We start from the raw sequence: 24016 nt of genomic DNA on the forward strand, positions 1-24016 counted from the left end.
AACTTACATTTCACAGGAATATTCTCCATCTGAAAATCTTAGAAAGTAGTGCAAATAGTTCAATTTTGCTGTAAACTTCCCATTGAACGAGCGCTGCTGCGCGCATGCGCGCCAAATTGGAGCGCAATAATTCTGACTAATTTAGCCTACATTTTGCTTGGAAAATGGGCAATAAGATATTTTATAACACCCAAAATATCTTCTGATTATAATAATTTATCTTTAGGATGTTGGATCAGTTGCAGTGAACTTATATCTCATTACACTCATTTTATACTTATAATAAAACAATTGAATATAAGTAGGCCTAATTCAGGGAATACATTTTTTTTAAGAAAGCAAATATAATAAAGATACAAAATATAGTTTTGGGTTTAGGACCTAAGCTACTTAAAAAAGATGACTTAGGCTATACTTATTTAATTAGATTGCTAGGAATTACAGCTATTTTTTTGGAGAAAGCAAGAAGGTTTGGTTAGATTTAGTTTATACAGTGCATTACGGAGAGGATAACATGAAATTAAGAGCAAAAGTATAGATTTTGAAAAGATATGTGCAACTCTAAAATCAAAGAATATTCCATAAAATAAAGGAATACATTAGCGTACAACTAAATAACCTTCGCTCCCTTAATTCTAGTTATTTGTTATTTTATTTATTTACTTATTTAATATTTGATATTTAAATAATATTACTTTAATAACTTATTATGAATTATGTGTCATTATAAGAGTTTGATATAAATATGTGAATGTTTGATTTTTTTCATTTTTTTTCATATGTAAAAGTGTCTAACTATGTACTTAATGGTTGTTGTTCTAATTGTTTTTATGTGTTGGTGGGTATTATCACAAAATAAAAAAGTAGAAGGAAAAATAAGATTTATTGGGGGGAAATATTATGTCTTTAAAGGAACTGTCCATTTGAATAATTGTGAAATGTATTTGAATTGAAAGACATAATAAAGTACATAAAATATAAATGCTAAAATATTGGTTGTTGGACATTAGATGTGCCTTATTTAGAATTTTAAACCTACAATTGAGTGTATTTTTATGATATAAATAACTGTAAAGGGACTATTGTAATGGGGTAAATCAAGTGTAGGTTAATATAGCAATTACTAAGCTCAGATTCATCTTACCAGTTTAAATGTATACTATGCTTTTGTAATTATTTATTTTAAATGTTTTGTTTCATACATTTTTAAAACTATCTAATTAAATCACAAAACATTCAGCCAGTAAGAAAAGAAAACCTGTAGGATATGTATATATATATATATATATATATATATATATATATATATATATATATATATATATATATATGTATATAAACCCCGACATATATATGTTTGTAGGTCTATATTGTCTAATTTATCATTGTAGCCTTATTTAAGTTGATTTTCTTTACTGTATATTTATTTTTGGACTTATGGTTAATAAAGTCAAATAATGGTATGAGAGATTGTCAGTCACTGGATTAGTCAGTGTTAGAGGATCTGTGCAACAACTGAGGCTTAGCCTGACAGTTAGCCTGCCCTGGACCAGGCTAGTTTCCCAGCATAAGTTGGGTAACTGAGTTTGAACTATTTTAAGTTTGCTTTATGAAACAGAATCAACCGACAATAAGTCTGACTAACCAAAATAAGTCTGGCTTGTATTCTAATCTTGTTTTATGGAACAGCCCCCAGGAGGGCTATTAGGTCCAAAACTAAACTCTGGCCAGCCGGCACAGGGCTACCAATAAGACTTGGCCCCAGCCCAGGCAAATTTTCCCTAGAACTCCCGGGAGCAGAGCGATCGGGGGAAATGCGTCCAGCCGACGCCTCGGCTGTACCATGGCATCCAGTCCCAGAGGAGCTGGATAAGTGAGGGAAAACCAGAGCTGACAATGTGAGTTATCTTGTGACGCAAACAGGTCCACGTCCGCCTGGCCAAACTTCTTCCAAATTAACTGCACCATCTTGGGGTGTAGTCTCCATTCGCCGGGCCTCAGCTCCTGCCTCGACAGAGTATCTAAATGTGTGTCTGCTCCCACATTTAGATGCCCCGGGATATAGATTACTCTGAGCGAGAGAATCCTCCCTTGGGCCCATAGGAGGATCTGATGTGCCAGTCTGCACAGAGGGCGCAATCTCAGACCCCCCGATGATTTATATACGAGACCACCGACGTATTGTCTCTTCTCACCAGAATATGATGACCTCTGAGGTCTGGGAGAAAGTGCCTTAAGGCTAGCATTACAGCTAACATCTCTGTTGTTATGATTGTCATGTTCATTTCACAGTTCATTTCCATCACTGGTGTATTTTGAAGAGCAGCTTAAGTGTCCTGAATCGAATTCCCAGCAGGAAATAACCAAATACATTTTTCTACAGGCCTCTCTATGGAGAACGAACTCCTCGCACCCGCTAGCTTGACGAGTGGAAGTAGAGGGGTGTGTCTGGGGTATTGTGTCAGGATTGGGTCGAGGATTGTAGTAGAGGTAATTCTACTATGCTTGCTGAAGATCAGAAAGCTGACAACAGCTATGACGCCGGCTCCCTTATAGCTTGCGCATTCCGCCGGCATGCGTCACGGGATGGCGTTGTACCAATCAAGATTGGACTAAGTTGCACATGTGACTTCAGGAGCGCTGACGCTGAAGGGATTCCCCAAAGTGTCGTCATCGACACAATGGCAGTCCATTTCAGTCTGACCGCTCTGATCGGATTTTGCGTGGTTTATGTCACTTTCTCATGCCACATAGAATGTAAACGTCAGACGTTGTTATAGGAAACACGCTGAAAGTCGCTGCCGAAAAAATGCTGTGTTGTTGCAAAAAATGACAATATAACGGAGTGTTTTGAAACCGGCGGAGACAACAGCATGGAAAAAAACCTGTGCATAACAGCCTCCTCCAGTTCAGCTGCAATCCTCCAGTTCCGCACCAATTGGACTCAGTTGACTGCCCAGTGGCTTCAGTGCTGTAATTCCTGCAAGGTCGTTTCTCGGCCGGCCTTTCCCTCAGAAGACGCATAGTCCAGCGTGGCGGCTACACATTTCCATGTTGTAAGATTTAAATGAGACAACATCTCTATTTCAAACCCGTCCATGTTGCATGTTGTTGTTGGGTATTCCTACCAACGCAACGTCATTGTCATAGAAATCATTGTCCACAGTGTGGACATTAATCACTTCAGATCAGATTCCAATCGGATACTCAAATAATCGGATTTGGACTGACAGTGTGAACGCAGCCTTATTCTCATCAGTTGATGCAACCCATTTCCAGAAAAGTTTTGTAAAATGCAATACAATCAAGAATCTGTGATTTGTTAATTCCCTTTCAACTTTATTTAACTGACAAAATTACAAAGAAAAGATTTTCAATCACTGACCAACTTAAGTGTATTTTGTAAATATAAACAAAATTTGATTTAATAATAATAATAAAACTAATAATAATTATTATTATTATTAAAATTTGATTTTAATACCTGCAAAACACTCCAAAACAGTTGGAAAAGTAGTTTGGGTAGTTTTGCAAGTGGATTTTTTACCCAATCTCGCCTGATACAAGGCAGCTGCTCAACAGTCCTTGGTCGTCGTTGTCTGATTGTCCTTTTCATGGTGGGCCATATATTTTCAGTAAGAGACAGCTCTGGACTGTAGGCAGGCAGTCAGGGACATCCCTTCTACTGTGTGGAGTGTCTAGATACCACTCAGTTGCAGCACATGCAGAATGAGGCCTGTCATTGGCATCTTGCTTCCCAGGAAAGATGTCATCTTGATGCTATTAAATGTCTCTGTACAATCCCAATATACTCCTCCACGTCAGTGGTGCCTTCACAAACACAAGCAAGTTACCCATCCCATGACAGATGTTTGCCACGGCACACATTTCCACTGTATTTTAGAGCATCTGAGTTGTGCTGGTGCCCAGAGAACTCAGCGGTGTCTCTGCATAGAACTGATGTATAGCTTTCTCCTTGCATAACAGTCTTAAGAGTCTTAAGTTTAATTTCTTGATGCAGTGGCAGACTGTGTTAAGTGACAACGGTTTTTCCGAAGTAATCCCGAGCCCATGTGGCTATATTTAACACAGCAGCATGATGGTTTCCATTGCAGTGCCATCTGAGGGATTGAAGGTCATGCACCTTGAGAAATGTGATTCTTGAATTGTTTGACAATTCTTTCATAACATTTGGCACAAAGTTATGAACCATGACTCATCCTTCCTTGCAAAGACTGAGATACTTATTTTATACCCAAACACCATACCCTCAGCTATTACCAATCCACCTGATAATTGTGGACTGTTTCAAAACAGTTATTAAATTCGGATAATCTGTAATCTTTTTGCACATGCACCTATTTTGCAACTATTTTAAGTGTAAACATATCCTTATTTTGTCACATTGAACCTTTTTAATTCATGGAGTCAGATTAAAACGAATCAAAATCAAACACTGCTCTCAAATCATAAACAAAGTGATCAAAATGATATACACTATCAAGCAGTCAGTAAACAATACACCAAACAATAGAAAACACATTGTTCAAAACATAGTTCTCAGGGAGAAGTACATTTTTCATCTCAAAACTAATTTAATATTTTTCCATCATTGTCTTTTGACGAACAAAAACATGTTCTATCATAGTAGAATAGAATAGAATAGAATAGAATAGAATAGAATAGAATAGAATAGAATAGAACAGAATAGAATAGGGCATTTACTACTGTACACATGTACTACACTTACACCCAAAGTGCTTTATTATCATATCATGGGGTCTCTCCTCATCCACCACCTGTGTAGCATCCACTGGGATGATGCGACGGCAGCCACAGTACAACAGCGCCAGTGCGCTCACACACACACACACACACACACACACACACACACACACACACACACACACACACACACACACACGCACACACACCAGTTACTGTATAGTGGAGAGAGGAGAGAGAGTGATAGAGCCAATTCAGTGGATGGGGATTACTGTATTAGGAGGCCATGATTGGTATGGGCAATGGGTGGAGTGTGGCCAGGACACCGGGCTTACACCCCTACTCTTTATGAGAAATGCCATGGGATTTTTAATGACCACAGAGAGTCAGGACCTCGGTTTTACGTCTCATCCGAAGGACGTAGCTCAACATTGATCAGAACTACTCTGCTTTGCTCTTTGAAAATTTGTTTTGTTCTTCCTCCTCCTTGAACCCCTATTTTTACAGTTCTGTACCCTGCATCTCACACACTTGTCCTTTGTCTCTGTGATACTGTAATTATTGTTCTTTGTTGATATGAACCACCAGTCAAACTCTATTGAACAGTCAGTACTGTTAACAAATGCTGTTAGCACAATGTTCAGGGCCATACATGTGTTCATACAGTATACAGCCTATGCACTGTACTACAGTATACAATACTAAAAGTGACACAAATCAAATATTGGTTGTGTCAAATCATTTGAAACAGGTTAAATCAATTTAAATGGTTGTGTTCAATCAATGACATGTGTTCTCTATTTGTATTTGATTGTTGCCACTTGTGTTTACCAGTATGGATGACATGTGCATTAGAGAGCAGAATGTGTTTTGAGAATGAGAATGTGTTTAGTTGTGCTGAAAAGTCTAAGTGAGATCTGCAAATTGTGTTTTACAATGTGAGATGGTTTAAGGTATTGACAACAGACTGCACAATTAGCTAAATGAGTTCAGGCAACTGAGAACTTTGTTCAGCCAATGGGTTTTAGTGTTTTAGCAATTAAGAAAAACTGTAATGTTACTTCTTATTTACGAGCGTTTAGAGAACATTGAAAAGTAACATTCCCATAATGTTTACAAAATGATCTAAAATCCTCAGTTGAGGCAAAGTCATGCATCAATAATCTTGTTTTTTCTGTAAATGTTTCCATCATAGTTTGTGTGCATGCCTTCTTATGGGATAAATATCTGCCTCAAGTTTTTTTTATGCGTATTCTTAGAATGTACGCACATCTTGGCATTTTCAACGTTTGCGTAAAAGGTGGACGGAAACGTGGTTAATCTCAATGATGCAAACATCATCAAATAAGAGACAAACTGTGCTGTAAAGCAGCTCTAAAAAGTATTACAGTCTTTATTCAGCTCAATTCAGTTCAATGTGTAAAGTTCATAATTATGAAATCAGTTCAATTCAGCTATAATCTACGGTGGCCCAGTAGTGCACAACACAACGAAATTTAAAAAGCAAACATAAGTTCACAACACAACGGAAAATCTACAACACAAGGAAATAAAGCCGCAACACAACGGAAATGCTCCCGACCACTAGAGGGCTCTCTGGGAGTGATAAAGTTAGTTTTTCTTGCCATTGTTCATAGAGAGTCAGTCAGTAGTCTAAAAAATATATCAACCCAACGATTAGTTTTAACAGTAGCTAACCATTGTATATCAACATTTATTAATTCAAAATCACCTACAGTACGTGCATTATAGCTGCATATAGATGTTCTACACAATTTTAATTCGAACATTCGAATTTGATTCAGCGATAATGCAGCTAAAGATTGAAATTTGGACACATGCTGCTGGCCCGAGAATTTTCGGTTTCCCCACCTCCACAATGGTTGTCTATGTGCACTGGAACAATCCTTCCTAAAAACGCATTAAACTTTCGTTTACAAAGACGTGAAACTCACGAGTGGTCAGGGGTGTTCACCGATATGCTCACACAAAAATCGCAGCAAAAGATGCTTTCCAACAGGTTTTATCGTAGTTTTTGTCCAACTCCATTGACTTGTATTGGATGTGCTGTGAGGTATGGTATTACTCCGCCGCCACCACCTGGGCTGGAGTGTCTATTATTCAAGCTCTCAACGGAAGAATGTACGGGTGTGAGGCGTTTGGAAAAATAGGTCCACAGTTTTACAACGAATGGTAAAACACCTGTTGGAAAGCATCTTGTGCAGCGATTTTTGTGTGAGCATATCAGTGAACACTCCTGACCACTCGCTGAGTTTCACGTCTTTGTAAACGAAAGTTTAATGCGTTTTAGGAAGGATTGTTCCAGTGCACCTATGCAGCCATTGTGGAGGTGGGGGCCAGCAGCACGTGTCCAAATTTCTATCTTAACCGTTCTATTTCATCAGAAACGATCTGAAAACAGGGCTTTAAGTGTAAAACAGCGAACGTTCTAGGAACGTTCCCTAAAGGTTGCAATGTAACCAAAAACGAACGTTCCCGGAACGTTAAGAAAACTTTCCATGGGAACCAAAACCTACCCTTAAGGGAACGTTCCCGCAACCAAAAACGAACGTTCCCGCAACCAAAAACGAACGTTCCCAGAACGTTCTGGGAACCATAAATTGTTACCTGGGTTGTCCTTTAATCAAACTCCATCAGCTGACAGAAGTGTAGAACAAGACCTTGGGAGAAGCCAGGCTCTGTTGGGAGGCCAGTTCTCCTCTGGCCAAATGTAAGATGTAGCCTTATATCATTTTGCAGAAATGTCGCCACAGGCGGGTTTTAAATAGTGTTTTGATACAAAAAGGTGAAAGTGTGAATCATTTCTTGACTTAAAAAAAATGACTTGGTTGGTTATGATGATTGAAATCGCGAAATGGCCTTAAGTCCCCCTGTGCTGGAAATCCAGCTAGAACTTGTAACTTGTACGTTTGAAAGAAAACATTAAACACCCATTGTAATTTTACTGCTGTTCTGTAAAGTAAAATAAATAAGTAATGATGATAAGATGTATCTTTGTTGTTAAAAACAATAATTACAATAACACAAATTATTACTTTTATTTTAACACATTGTATTATAATATTATCATGATTATAAATTCTTGATTTTTTAATTTTACAGTTCAATAGCATGTATTATTGCAATAGTAAGATATATCTTTATTAATTTTATTTTATATATACATAATCAGTACTAGGTTCAGGTTTTCCTTCTTTGTTGTCTTTAGCTGAACACAGGCCTGTATGTGATTTGATTGCAAATATTCATCCTCATATCCTCAAAGACTACTATCTTGATTTGTATTTTACTCTACCTGATGATGAGAAATTGCTATGACACATGCACACTCCTGTAAATCCTTTTGCTTAGAAAACATTTGTGCAGTAAATACATGTAAATATAGATCTGAGTGGCTCATGAATAAGACATGAAATAGCGGTGGATTAACTGCCTTCCCACAGTCACAGATAAGCTGCCATGTGACAACAGTTGATCAATGTGGATTCTGTTAGCATATTTAGTGGAACTTATTGAAATTAATAATTCAGAGGTTTTTGTAAAAAATCAAAAAACATCTTGAGGTTAAATGCTCTTTCCGTGGGCAATAACAGTGAAAAGTTCAATGGCTTTTTTTGTAACCTAAACTTATTGTACAGAAATGGACTTAACCTTTAGAAATAAAAATTGTGACAATTAGCCTATATTGCACACGAAATGAGAAAATTAGAAATGAGAAGACTATTTACATACCCGATGGCTGTGTTGTTTCTCGACAACTGAGGAAGATTGTCTTTCCCAAAAGCGCAGACTGACAAATACATGTTAGTTTGCCGGGTTTGAGTGCTTTCATTATTAATGGCATGTATTGGGACTCAGTTCTTTATAATTGCGCGAGCATGTCTCGATATTAAGCCATTCTTCTCTAATCTATGTGGCAAATTCAAGTTTATAATAGAAATTTCATGTTTATCAGAACAATTTGGTCTTTTCTTATCACTGTCTCTTTTGTAAAAAGCCTAAAACTACAGAGAGGTTTGTGCAGTTTGACAATTGACTGTTTAGTCTCGAAAGAGTGGACTCTTGAAGCGGCCTGATAATGAATGAAGTCACAGCTGTTGCTTCGGCCTGGGGAGAGTAGACACGGGGTGATATAATGACCTGAAGCCCCAGGCTATATCAGCGCTGGCACTTTTCCCGGTTTGGCTGCCAGCGCTCCTCATCCTCAAGGGACATTCCCAACGGCCGGTGAATCCAAGCTTACAGGTGTTGTGGACAACACTAAAGTGCAGGGCCGTAAACACCATAGACACTGAGAAATGGACCAGTGCTCTTTTTCTTGTTAGAATAACAAAGCTTCAAAAGTTAATTTTTTAGGCCGGCCTGGCTCAGCGGTCTTACAACACTCGTCTATAGCCCTAATCAGACTGGATTAGTTTAACATGGAGAGGTGGGGTAAAGTCATTATTAGCAGAGCTGTTCAGAAGGTTTTTGTGCCCCTAAGCTGCAAGGTGCAACGCATGTGCCACAGCCTCCTAGCCTATTCATGTCCCTATTAACCTCTAGCTCCACCCACCGTATCTCAAGCCAATTCGCCTTTGGCTAAGCCACGCCCTAGAATGTAGATTGACCAATCACTGCGCAGCCAAGAACGAGCTCCCACAGCGGTCCGACACTTTCTCACAGCGCTCCATTGACTTTAACACAGGCGTCTCATATTTTTGGTCTCGGCAGGCTATTACCGTCGTAGTTTTATCAAAAATATGGTTAAACGTTGTGCCTGGGGCATTTGTAACACAGATACGTGTTTCCCAGAGTGGTTGGAGGGGGGTCCGTTTTTTAAGTCAAATCCTAACAAGTGTCGTCTTTGGATTAAACTGTGTGGACGTCAGTGGCGGACTGGGACAATAATTCAGGCCGGGAATTTGACTCCACTGCCAGGCCACCTCTGCTGCTGCAGTCACCACCACCCTATTCATTTAATCTACTGGACTGATAAACTTGTAGGCTAACCCTATTAATGTGACAGGTAGACTACCAGATGCAATATAAATGAATAAAAAAATAACCCTTAAAAACTCACTGTCCACCACCTCTAGCTCAACAGCAGGAGCATTTGCAGCTCTAGTGCTACTGTTGCTTCCTTCGTCACCTTTTCAAAATAAATAAATAAACAAACAAACAAACATTGTAGGCTACATATTGTAGACTAGAAATGAAAAATCTAAATAACTAACACTGTATTCTTTTCCATACCATCTACTTGATTTATTTATTATTTAAACAATTTGACCCACTAACACTATTCTGTCTACTTTTTATACATTTTTATTTATTATATAAAAAATATGCTACATGTAGACGAAACGAGACTTGACACAGCACCACTTACATATTGTTGCTCGTTTGTTTGTTTAATTTTATCTATTGTGATTATCTAAGTGATTTGTATGTAGTGTTAATTTTGTCACCTATTTTTAATTTAGTCTTACACCGTGTCCTAACTACACGCGACGCGATAAAATTCCAGCGACAGCAAGTGTGTCTGTCCACACTAGACGCGACGCGACTGTGAGACGCCACACGTCAATCAAAAAATCACAGCCATTCAGAACAGCGTGTGGGCGGAGTCTCTCTGTGAAAGCGCACTGCTGGCCCGCACTCGCATTGGAAATGGGTAAGGACATAATCAAATCAAGAAATAACATTATTAAAAATCAAAACATTAACAAAATATACTTATTGACTAATTTTGTTATGAAGTACAGTTGTATGTTTGCATAGAATTCAGTTTGAACGCTATATTATATGCTTTCAAAATCTGAGGTAAATTATCCATTATCGCTTGTGGCACAGTGACCTATTTTTAACTAAAAATAAATAATGTGTACTCATAACCAGTGTAATTTCTTCATATAACAATCAGTTTATTCAATGAGATCTCTGTGTGGGCGGATCTGTCAGCCGCGACGTCGCAGAAATAGGAACCGTTTCTAAATTAGAAACTTCGCGTGTCACCGTCGCGTCTGGTTAGGACAAAAACTCTGATTAACATGGAAAAGATACCTTTTATCGCGTGTCGCGGCGTCGCGTCGCGTGTAGTTAGGACACGGTGTTAGCAGAGCCCGTCTACGGAGAGCCTGTTCACTCCCTATTAAGTCCTATTGTACCGAATTTTGGTTGTAGTTCCACCAGAGTTCCACTGGGGGCGATCGCCCCCGAGTGCAAAATGAATGGGAGTCTATGGGGCTAGACGGCTAAATTTGTCCCTTTCAGCCGATTGCCGTTGAGAAATCTCAGATTTGATTGTAGGTTTGGCAAGTTCAACATGGGTTATAGGTCGAAAATTGAATGAACGAGTACTTATGTTCTTTCGATTTCTTACAGGTTGAGTTGTTGTTGCCCATAACACGCTAGCATTCTGCTAATGAACGCTGATTGGTCAGTGAAGGACTGGTTACGACCAGAGATACCGCTTGATGGCATCGTGGTATCTGAAGCGGGAACAGAATGTCTTCTAGCAGAAACTCTTCTAGCACGTGTATTTACCTGTGTCCGCTGTGTTGTGTGTTTACCTGTGTCAGCTGTGCTGGCGATGCCTTGAGAGAAAAGAAAGTGCAGAGCGCGAAAGCACCACAGTGACTGAAGGATTGCCGTAAAGCAGTATCTCTAGTCGTACGATGTGTATGACGTCATTGACATTTTGAAAGACTTTTTAAAGCAAATAAGTGACTCTAAAAAATCTAACACCCAGCAATGTGCAATTTCTTTGCATCTCCTTTCGAATACAACATTCAAATTACTAGACAAAAAATTATATCTTGAGAAAAGTGGATTTTGAGGGGTATAGCTCCATAGACCTCCATTCATTCTGCACTCGTCCTGTGAGCGCCCTCATGTGGAATCAGAGTGGAACTGCAACCAGTCAGAAGCCGGAAGTGTAGTGAGAGTGGCAGTTCTCCACTTATTAGACATTCTCTGGTGTTAGTCTTGTGCCAAATGTCTTAGTTAGTCTTAGTTTTAGTCAACTAAAAGTCTCGTCATTTTAGTCTAGTTTTAGTCAAAAGAAACTCAAGGTATCTTAGTCAAGTTTTAGTCGACTAAAAGTCTCGTTATTTTAGTCAAATTTTAATTAGTCGTCTAATTTTAGTCAAAAGAAACTCAATATTTCTAAGTTTTAGTTAAAACATTTTAGTCTTTTTTTTAAATAAATTATTTCTGAGATTATTTCTGATAATCATTTCAGTCAAATAGTGTTTCACACATCTCAAATATTGGTTAAATGTCATAATTACCTGAACAAAATTTAATAGATTTTTACTAGTTTTTAACATTAATCTGTTCATAACAGATGAATATTCTATCTCCTGATGATGGCAAGTAGAGACGATTGGAGACGAAAATGAAGAGAGATTTTATCTTAGTTTTTATTTTATGCAAAACGTTCTCGTCTTTTTTCGTCAACAATAATGCATGTTAATTAAGTCTTAGTCAGCGTTTTTGGACATTGGTGCAGTCTCGTCATCGTCTCGTCTTAGTCATGAAAAAAAAGGTCGTTGACGAACATTTTTAGTCTCGTCTCGTCTGACGAAATTAACACTATTTGGATGAAAGCGTTCGTCTGCCAAATTATTACAAATATAATGTAAATGTAATCTTGACCGACCTGTTCCCTTACTGGCGAACATGGCTGAGATTTTGCAGAAGCTTGCTGCGTCTGTGGCCAGGGCTTTTTTCCTTTTTAAACGCTCCCTCTCTGCTCCTCCTTTGCGTTTACGCTCCATTTTTTGAACTATTTAGTCAGATATTAGGCAGTGCTTCGTGACGTTGGGTGGGATTGTCATTTTCACTCCGCCATTATGATTCGTCGATTGAGAGATCCGTCAATTAATTCGTAGTTGCACACCAGCCTATCACATGCCAGGCTGATCGTCTGCACCTTTTTTTTTTTTTTTTTTTTTTTTTTGGCAGCCGGCAGGCCAGAACGACCGCCAGGCCACCGGGAAATGTCCCGGTGCTCCCGATGGCCAGTCCGCCCCTGGTGGACGTCCTCAGTCAGCGAAACCCCTCAAGATCAACAACACACTTTTGTGCTCTAAGATACATTTAGCTTTTAACCTTACTGTGAAGTTATACTAGTTAGACAGTTTTATGCTGGTTTAGGTCATGATTTCGGTTCTCTACCCTAATTGTTGATACGCTAGCACACGCTGCTAATAAACACAACTTTATACTCGCGTAGTCCGTTTGCTTTGTAATAACGATAGAAGTGAATAGAGACCAGCTCTGCATGAACAGTGTTGCTCTTGATATTGTGAGTCCCAGTCTCCGTCTCCATTAGGATATGCGGTGGTTCATGTTTTGACTGTGACCGTTATGCTTTTGTCTCTATTTGGATGCCTTGTTGTTGCTTGCGTTTCACCGGTGTGTGTTGAATATAGCCTTCGAACGCACACTGAGCCCCTTCTGCCTACTTCTATCAGACACTTTATTTGCTGCTTTATACAAGTTTGATAAAATGTCAGCAGGAAGAGCCGTCACAGCATAAGCCATGTTGATACCAAACCAGAGCCCAGATGAAGTTGACGGACGTAGCAACAGTAACTAAGGGGGGCGGGGCTTAGCCAAAGGTGAATTAGGACCCTATCAGGCTTTATAAGCTGCACCTGTACCCACCACTTCCTCCTTCTGTTGCACACGGATACTGTGCAGAGGACTGAGTTATTCCTCCATTCTTTGTTTTTCCTGCGTGTGCGTAATTGACCATGTAAGTGCCTTTGTTTGATCCTTAAATATGATTCTGTATTTCTTACGTTTGGCCTAAATGTGTTTATTTTTATGCTTGTTATATTTCCTGCATAGGCATTATCTTTAGTTATTTAGATGAGTTTGAGCTTATAATATGAGTAGATGGCCTCATGTATTGTTTATATTACTTTATTTCGTGTGAATTCAATGTAACATTGGCAGTTACCATTTATTTGATTTGGCGTTGTTTATTGTGCACTAAAATGCTGTATTCCTCTGTTCCTTTGTAGAAACCACACACGCACACGCGCACGCGCACACACACCTACACACACACACCTACAATACCTGCTTGGAGGTGAAATAAAGACCCTTGATCCCTGAATGACTGGACCTGTTCTTGCCGACAGCCCCATTGACTTCAAGCGCTACCTCGTCACCCCTCACTCCTTTTCAAGAGCTTCTCAGTGATTTTAGTCCCGTCTGAATGTGCATCTCAGTGAGCGTTACAGACAATGTCAGTAAAGATTACAACCACTTTTACCTTCCGGAAAATGGTCCGGAAAATTACCTCCAGTAATACTGATCCCGTGCGGATAGACCGGCTGTAAATATGCACGTAAATAGTCTGTTATGGTCTGTTTAAAAGTAGTTTTTCAAGCATGGAGACGCTTGATGAAGCATTCAGTTGCAAGCTAGTCGGTGCAAATCTGAGGCAAACCTCAACACACACCATTCAGATCAGAAAGAAGATCGAAAGCACTTGTGAGAGGCACATAACTTCTTAAATTAGTTAAGTGCCTATTACCAACATAATCCAATCTGAATTGAATGAATACATCGTTCGACAGGACCTAACTGTTCTCTGATCTCCATCACAGTGCTTGCCATCTAAACATGTTGTAAAGCACACGACATGTTGTAACGGAGGGCATGGAGTTAGCCAATCACAGCAGTGCCCGTTTACTTCCGTTTGGATGGAGAATAATTTGGTGCAAATAACTTTTAATTCCTTTAAATAAAAAGGCCAATACAACCCTTCCTCCCCCAATATTCAAGACGTGGTTATCCTCCTGCCAGGAGAATCTGGACTTTCCCTCGAGGTCTATGGGTTTCCAGTTGGTGCATGAACACACTTTATGTAGGGCATTTTCAAAGCATCTTCAAAATGGTTGTAGGTCTTTCCGCTTGTTTCATGTGCTCATCACATGACCATCCTTGCTCTGGTTGTTTGAAGAATCCCCCACAGCACATACATGCACTTCCAGGAAAAAAAGTGACACTTCTCAAAGGTACGCAGTAGCTCTGCAACAGAAGCTCTACCTGCCAGAGTATTGGATAACGGCACTTTTACTGTAAGATGATATGAGTAACCATTGAAGAGAGGGAAGGGAATGAGACGAAGTACCGTTTAAAACTCAATAATCCAATCCCCTGTAGAGTCATTATGCTAATAGCTTATTATACCTGTCAGAATGGAATTATCAGTAGAATCAATCACAGAACTGGACATAATGCAGACACTCCTTTACATGCACTGTAAAATAACATTTGATTTGTTGGTACATAAAAATATAATTTACCACACTAAATATATTCATAAGTAAAGTAAAATTAGCTAATTTGGATGTTACCAAGAGAGTAATTTGAGCAGAAGTCATGATGTCAACTACTACCTCCAGATATCACACAGCTTTCTAATTTGATTCATACATTTAATCAAACTATTATAGCAAATTATGATTGGTTTATGTTTTATAGCTGATTATACTCTAAATCAGTGAGCATAATCTCATTTACATTTATGGGTATTAAACAGACTTCCATTTTTTTTACATTTGGAAGAACTGACTTTATTGTATTCATGAGTTATTAAATAAAATTTGATCCGCAGGTAGATCGACAGTGACAGGGTTTCATTCTGTTCTGTGTGATTTTTAAAGATGATGGTAAGAACCATTGTGACATCAACACAACTCAACAATTTGTGTGTGCTAATTGTTTCATAATTCATGCAAAAAAAATTGCAAATTATACTTTTATTAGTTCCACTTGTATCACATTTATAAATATATTTGCTATTGTTAAACTGGTGTAGCCTGACATATTAATTTCCATTCAGTCATATTAAATTAAAACAACTTTTTTGACTTTAGTAAAAAAAAAAAAAAAAAAAAATCAGTAGAGCACTTCGTAATGTAAAGGAAATTAATTTTGAAAAGAAAATTGCCTTTGCACTGTCAAGTCCATGTCTTTTCAAATCTTCTCCACTTAGCTATTCGGTTTGAATGCATTTAATAATGTAGTACTTTCAATTTCATTTAATAACTCTGAACATTTCTGATCTGACATCTTTCTTCCACATGCATTTATCAAAGTAATAACCTGTAGAAATGGCTGTATCAAAGCTATTGTAATATTGTAATATGCAGTGTATCCATATTGATAACACATTCAATTGATATTCCATATGGATAGAGCAATGTAAAAGAACAGCTAATCCTAAAATGAAAAATGCAGTCATTAATGAACCCACACACATCAATCCGAAACCATATGCTGTTTTTCCCAAAGTATTGTATAAGAGTCCAACATTTATTAGACTTCAGAACATATAACAACTTTTAATTTAAATGTCAAACAATCCTCACATAAACCCATAATAAATGTCATATTTACCTGTGCCCTTCCTTCCTGTCTATCACATAACGATATACAGTAATGGAATAAACTCATCAAACTGTCTGCACTGCGTTATATTAAATATAGACTAAACCTTATTAAATCTACAAAAGTTATTTAGTCAAGATCAGGGAGTAATTTTCTCTGTTACATTTGCTCTTTGATGAACTTTACTGATAGACAGCTTTATTGGCTGCTGTCACTTTAAAACCAGCCGCGGCTGATCTCACGCGCGAGCGGAATTAGACTTTCCTGAATAAATACAGTACTTTGTTGCATAATCATATTTGGTTTGAGAGCTCTGGTAAAGGGAAAGATTATTTCCAAATAACGACTTTTAGTCTCATACATAGACATACAGCTTCAGAAGCAGGGCCGGAGTGGGACTCATTTTCAGCCCTGGAGTTTCATGCCTTAGACCGGCCCACTTTAGTTCCCTGACTGACTATATTAAAATAATGTAATTAAACCCTCAGTATATAAGTCTGCAATAGTGCACTGTTTTGTACAGCCTTGTAATTCATTGTATTTTAAAAAATATATAATTTTCTATTCAGTGCAATAGCAGTACACAGGGTTTTATAAATACAAAGGTCCCAAAAGTGATCTGGCTAGGGGGTTCGGGGGCATATTATGATTCCACTGTCATTGTCAAAGAACATAGGCTAGGCTATATCTGTGTTAAATAGGAATTCATTGTTATAAAGTTATTCTCATTCTGGGCACAGTATGCAATAGGCTATTCCTCTACCTGCTCTCCTCTCCCATCTACATCTCCTTCTCTCATTCTTCTTCTCTCAGTCTCTTTATCTTTAGTCTACCTGTAAATCTCCCCTTCTCGAAGCTGAGCTTTGATTGACACAGTCTTTGCAAACTGATTATTTATGTCGGTTGTTTAAAACTTCTATTGTAAAACAGCTGTTTAGTTTAGCTACTTGCATCTTATCTCGTGAAGCGTCGCGTTGGGATTCGCGCGCGGCCGCGGCTCGCGCTTCTGTGAACATAAATCCCACTTGCTTTGATCGGTCATCTCAAACATTTTGCCATTGCCGACGAGCGGTGTTTGAGTGCTGAAGCAGCTCAGATGATGAGGTCGGTTATCGTCGTGACTCGCGATATACGAGTCATTGCAGCAACAAATTAGAGTTAATATTAGGCAATTATTTCACAACGTTATACACTCAGAAAAATCGGAGAACTCCATAATGGGTACGGCTCTGACTCGTAGGCTATTTGGCCGCTTGAGTTTCTAGAGATTTTTTATTATTCTGGCCTTTTCAGCGCCGCCTTTGCGCCTATTATCCATGTTTTGTATCTCTAATTTTTTTGTTCGCACATCTCTAACAACTGACTTTATTTTTTGTGGGGCTGCGAGAAAATAATAATAAAAAAATAGTGGGGCTGCGCTGTGACTGGAGCTTATAAAGGGAAAACATTCAACCCAGTGCCATGACAACACCGGCCCTCCTGGCCAATAAAACAGACCGGCCCACCGGGAATTCTCCCGGTGCTCCCGATTAGCCAATCCGGGCCTGTTCAGAAGATTTACAATAGGCTATAGTCTTGGATTATATTGATGGTGCATGCCTTTTGGTGTGTGTTATTTTTTTACCAAATGGTCACAATGAACAGCATTGAGCAGCGTGCAGATTCTTCAAATATGTTACACAGAAGAAGAAGAAAAACAGCATAAAGGTTTCGAGCAACATGATGGCAAATAAATAATGTTTTATTTTCTTTCTTTTTTTTGTGCAAAAAAATCCTGTAAAGTGTGTCATTTTAAACCATGCCAGTAGGAAAACAGAAAACAGATAGCTCTGTCCAAAACTCACGGGTTGAGATAGATTGCAATTCCGTTTGATGCAACAACACAAAAAAAACATAAATAAATACTCTCTCACTGCACCTTTAAAGAGAATAGCACATGAAAGATGTCACTAATGCATTCTGAGTCAAGTAACATTTCAAAGGACCCACAATTAACATGCTATAATTACTTAACCAATAATCTTGAATTCAGATACTTTGGGGGTTGATCATATTTCTAAATTCAAATGTGATTGCCCTCCATCCTCAGGCACACAACACATGTAAAAGCACAGTATTACATTCATTATGTCTTCTAAAAGAGCAATGCAACACTTGATTTGATTTGCCAAAGGTCTATAAATATATCAAGTCAATGAAGAAAGAAAGCTAGAGGCTTGGAATGTTGTTAAGGTATGCATTTGTTACATTCTTAAATTGACAGACAATCAAATAATAATAGTAAATAAATAAGGCACGTGCAGCTTAATTGCATTTTTATAATAGCCTACATGAGTTGCATTAATGACTTAAACAATCTGAACTAACTGTAATTGAGTATTACAGGCTTCCTTTTTTCTGGCTTCCCCACTTCTCTGGAGAGCAGTCAGAGAAGTCAAATATAATATTGTATGATTATTTTGTGAGATGCCTTCCTGTACATTAAAGAGAAAAGCACGCGCTAGCAACGCCAAGGTTATGGGTTTGATTCCCAGAGAAAGCAACAGATAAAAGCATCCGCCAGATGCGTAAACATAAATGTAGATCTCATGCGCAAAACGAGGTAGGCAACATGATGGACAGCGCTGGAATGCTAGCTATTCGTCTGAGTGTAAAACATTTTAAAAGCACTTCTGAAATACATTTTCTGAGTTCCTCTCGCGCTGCAAACTTACTTACCCAAGGTGTTTCCGACCAGAGATACGAGGAAAACCATGATATATCCAGCTATGAGCACCCATTCATATTGTTTAGGATGCAAATATTCCCTCCAAATGTACTTGAGAAGTTCTTCGTCGTCATCAACATGAGGATGCGAGTAAATTTCCGTGGAGTTCAGATGCAGCGCTGGTGTGGAACAGGCATCGCACGCGTCATTAGCGGTGATCGCGGACATGTTGCGCGCGGACCCGGGCTCTCTCTCCAGCATCGCGGATGACTGACACCGCATGAGTGTGTGAGGGGGAGAGAGAGAGAGGGGGAGGAAGGGGGGTACAACTCAGAGTTGCTGGCGTCGTGACGCAACGTGCACCTCTCAGCCTATTATCAATTAGTTACCAAGACAGAGAAGCGTTTTGAAGTCAGAGAAGCATTATCCAGTGCTTGCTGCATGGTTCTTAATGTCTCATGAGGATGCTCATGTTTATTCAAGTCTAGCTGTCATCCATATATCTCATAATAAATTGTAGCCTACCCACAGTCAAACAATCTTATTATGCTGTACTAGAATATATTTTTTTCTTTGTGACAGGTTCATCATGTTGAATTGTAATTCTTCATGGTAAATAATAAAGTAGAACACATTGAGATTTTGGACATCACTTTTAATGATACATGGAGGTTTATATCTCAAGAGGAGTAAGTCACATAATGGTGCCCAAATAGTGTTGCATTTTAAATGCAAATTAGTTAGTTTGGACTTTTAGGCTGCGTCCAAAACAAGTTTAGACAAGATTTTTTTCCAACTAAAAAATGTAAAAGTTTTTATGCATTTTGGCCGTTCATTTACAGGACAACAGTGTTTTTGGGGCCTGAAAAAGCAACATTTGGAAAAGGGGTTTCAAACTACAAGGCTTTGAAAACGAGGCATTTTTATCGTCTCCATGTAAACAACAAAAACATCATTGATTTGTGCAAATGGTGACGTCATTTTACGTGTTTGCAGGGTATTTCTCGACAAAGAGACATCGCCATCTACTGACCTGACAGTAGAATACAGCCTTTTAAATAATTTTCTCAGATCCGTGTGACGTATGGTAACCCTCGTTCCCTGAAGGAGGGAACGGAGACGCCACGTCGCAGACGGAGACGCCACGACGCCACATCACCCGGCCCGAACTCTCGGCACGATTCGTCCACTGAAAATGCCTGCAGGTCCCCTACCCTCTTGATAGAGGCCAGTGCAACCAGCAGCAAAGTCTTCATGGACAGAATCTTTAAGTCTGCTGACTGCAGAGGCTCAAAGGGAACATCCTGAAGTGCTCGAATCACCAGAACAAGGTCCCAAGAGGGTAAGGAGGGGGGCAGAGGAGGATTTAATCGTCTCGCCCCCCTAAGGAACCTGATGACCAGGTCGTACTTCCCTACTGATCGATGTGGTCGTGGTAGGAATAGCGGCAGCATGCACTTTGAGGGTGAAGGGAGAAAGCCCTCGTTCCAACCCTTGCTCTAAGAAGGAAAGCACGAACGCTATCGAACATCTTCGGGGTCCGAACAGGTTCCACTTCAAGGCGTACGAACGTCTCGCAGACGGCGCCCGTGCCGAAGCGATGGTGTTAAGTACCTCTTGGGGTTAGTCACCTAGAACCTCCGCGTCCTGTTCAGGGACCAGACATGGAGGATTCCAGAGGTCCAGACGCGGGTTCCTTAGGGTGCCCCGTCTCTGAGTCAGAAAGTCCTTCCTCAGAGGAATGGGCCAGGTAGGGGGCTGTCACGAGGAGCATGAGATCTGGGAACCAGGTCCGGGTAGACCAATAGGGAGCCACCAGCAAGACCAGCTCCTCATTCTCCCTGACTATGCACAGGGTCTGTGCAAGTAGGCTGACAGGGGGAAACGGATATTTGCGAAGGCTCCGGGGCTTGATGTGTGCCAGTGCATCTGTGCCGAGTGTTCCCTCGGTCAGGGAGTAAAACAGCTGCAGTGGGAGGTCTCTGGAGAGGTAAACAGGTCAACCTGAGCCTCCCCGAACTTTCTCCAGATCAGCTGAACCGCCTATGGGTGGCTGGGTCTCCTGGGAGCGCAGCTCGAGATATCTCATCGGCCACACGGTTGAGCACACTGGGAATCTGAATGGCCTGAAGCGACCTCAGATGCTTCTGACTCCAGAGGAGGAGATGGCGGGCAAGTTGCAACATGCGACGGGAGCGTATACCACCTTGCTGTGAACACCACAGCATGCCTAGACACCTGTTCCAAGGGCATTCCTGCCCGCAGGAACGAGGGATCTGACCACGGGCTGAAGGTCTGGCGGCACGCTGGTGTGATTGTCACCCGGTGAGTGCCGCGTTGCCTTGCCAATCTCGGGACTCAAACGTGAAGCCAGTGCTGAAGCGGCCTCATATGGAGCAGCCCCAGTGGTGTTGCCACTGCTACCGTTGCCATATGCCCCAGGAGCCTCTGAAAAAAATTCAGTGGGACCGCCATCCTGCCTTTGACCGTATTCAAGCAGTTCAGCAACGACCGAGCGTGTTCCTCTGTGAGGCGTGCTGCCTGTGCGATCGAATCCAACTCCATACTGAGTAAAGAGATCCTCTGCACGGGGGAGAGTTTGCTTTTTTCCCAGTTGACCTAAAGACCCAATTAGCTGCGGTGACTGAGCACCAGGTCCATGTGTTCGCATAACTGATCTCGACAGTTTGCCAATATGAGCCAGTCGTCGAGGTAGTTGAGGATGCGAACGCCCTGTTCTCTCATGGGAACAAGGGTCTGCTCCTTGACTTCCGTAAAGACGCATGGAGATACGGACAGCCCGAAGGGCAGGACCATGTACTGATATGATCATCCCTCGAACGCAAAGCACAGAAACGGCCTGTGTGGAGGGAGAATCAAAACATGAAAGTACGCATCCTTCAGTTCGATCGCTGCAAACCAATCTCGGGGACGGATGCATTCGGAAATGCTTTTCTGCGTGAGCATTTTGAACAGTAGCTTGTGGAGAATTCAATTCAAAACTTGCAGGTTCAAGATTGGTCGTAACCCACCGCTTTTCTTGGGTACAATGAAGCAGAGGCTGTAAAACCCTGACCTCATATCGGCAGGAGAACTGCGATCTCCGTTAGCAAGACATGGACATCGGCTGCTGTCAATGAAGTGGAGTGGATGACCCGAAACTTGGGGCGAAGCTGAATTGCAAAGCTGAGCCTGATAGTCTCAATGAGCCAGCGAAATGGACTGGGGAACGCTATCCAGGCTTGCAGAGACCGTACAAGCGGGACCAGAGGGACTGCAGGCGTACCCGCAGTGGGGCAGCGAGGTGGGACGCAGGGACAGAGATGGCATTCCTGGACCACCATCGTGGACATCACACGACCCACTCTCTGCGGAGCTTCTCTTGCTCTTCTCTTCTCAGCCCCTATTAGAACTAGGATATTCTACTTTTATGAAACCATGAGAACATACCTTCTATTGAGAAACCATGAGAACAAGGTGAATAAAGTCAATGTTCAGAAATTATTAATTATTATAATGGTTTGAACTATGCTGTTATTTTCATTATTATAAAATGCCATAATTTTATATGAAAAAGTTATTAATTGTATTTTATTGAAAAAATGTACTTGTATATTTTTTGATTAGATCAGATAACATTGGGGGCATGTTGTTCACATTTCACTTCCGTTCTTTCAGGGTAAATCAGGAAAAAACTATACACTGTATTAATGAAACAAAACCACATAATTGTACTAGACGTGTGAAATTTTTGTGGAAAAAAAATGTATCTGAACCCTAGTGAATTTACACAAACTGAGAAAGTCAACAAGTGTTAGGTGGTGCCCCACTACATTGTTGTAAACACCCTTAGGCAGCTGACTTTCCTCGCTGCCCTATTAGGCAATGACTTTGACAGCTTTTGCACATGAATATTCCTCATGAAACTGGTTTCGGACAGACTTCTGAAGCAGTGTAATGGTTTAATGATCTACAGTTAAACAGAGTGAGCTTTGGTGATAACCAAGCATATATTTACTACAGTAAATCAGTAATAATTTCTCGCTAGAAATGACATCAGAAATGGAAAACGTTGGTCAAAAACATACATTTACACACAAACTGAAGATTGGATGATATCATAGGCAGCAAATCATACATATGCTCCTTTTTAAAAAATTGATCAGATGAAGATTTCTCAGGAGACAGGGGGCCCTATCTTGCACCCAGCGCAATTGACTTTGAACACCGACGCATGTATCATTCCTATTCTGCACCCGCGCTCAGCGGACTTTTTCCTCCACAGACGCACGTCGGTAAATTAGGGAATGAACTTGCACTCGCGGGGGCGGTTCAGCGCAAAGAGGAGGCGTGTTTTGGCGCAAAACTTCCATGGTGCTATTTTCCAGTTTTAGAAAGCAATTGCGCCACTGACCAGGGAAAAAACAGTCTAAAGACAGTGGCGCGTTGCGCGTTAGTGATATGGTATTTTAAGGGCGCGTGCTTGGCCATAATGTAGCGTGTAACGCGCATCCACTTTGATTCTCTAATATAAACAGACGCCGCAGTTTTCATTTTTGCAAATCATACATTATTACACGGAAAAATATTAACACACGAGGGAAATCATTGTTGTGTCCGTGAAGATGTGAAAAAGATCTATCTAGATAAAAAAAAAAAAAAATCTAGATTAGGCTACACATTTACCCAAATTATACGCCTGTTTAACCGAAGCAAATTTGGGTGGGTTTCTTCCATCATCCATTGTCACTTCTCTCTGTCTTTTATGGCCCTGACGAGAACGTCGGTCTCCTCGGCTGTGAACCGCTTCTGGCGTGCGCTGGCAAACCCGCCGTTATAATAGCAATCCGCCGTGGAACAAGCGCGCTGGCTCTTAAAGGGAATGTGAGAGGACGCTCTGATTGGTTTATTTCACGTTACGCTTAAACCACACCTATGAATAATGAAGCTACTTCAGACCAACCCCTTTTACATTTGCGCCAGGCGCAAGAGTCATTTATCCCGCCGGGAAAATAGCAACAGCGCCGGGATCCGCCCACAAAGTTAGTTGCGCTTTGCGCTTTGACACTTGCGTTTCAGATCGTTACAATAGGACCCAGGAAGTGAAACTGACATTGAATGTGTTTTGATGCCTTTCCACCTTTGAATGCATTCTGCAAAGCCAGC

General features: G+C 40.3%; 1 protein-coding gene across 1 annotated transcript in view; it reads right to left on the reverse strand.

Annotated features, from left to right (window-relative positions):
- Positions 1-19078, reverse strand: part of hcrtr2 (hypocretin (orexin) receptor 2) — a gene marked incomplete at its 5' end in the record, with an annotated part of 43255 nt that extends 24177 nt beyond the window's left edge. Inside the window, one exon of the mRNA XM_079634716.1 lies at positions 18862-19078. Within this exon, the coding sequence (XP_079490842.1) occupies positions 18862-19078 (217 nt within the window). The remainder of the gene's footprint in view (positions 1-18861) is intronic.
- Positions 19079-24016: the final 4938 nt, after the last annotated feature.

This window comes from Phoxinus phoxinus (genome assembly GCF_949152265.1).
Source record: "Phoxinus phoxinus genome assembly, chromosome: 14".
Classification (NCBI taxonomy): Eukaryota; Metazoa; Chordata; class Actinopteri; order Cypriniformes; family Leuciscidae; genus Phoxinus; species Phoxinus phoxinus.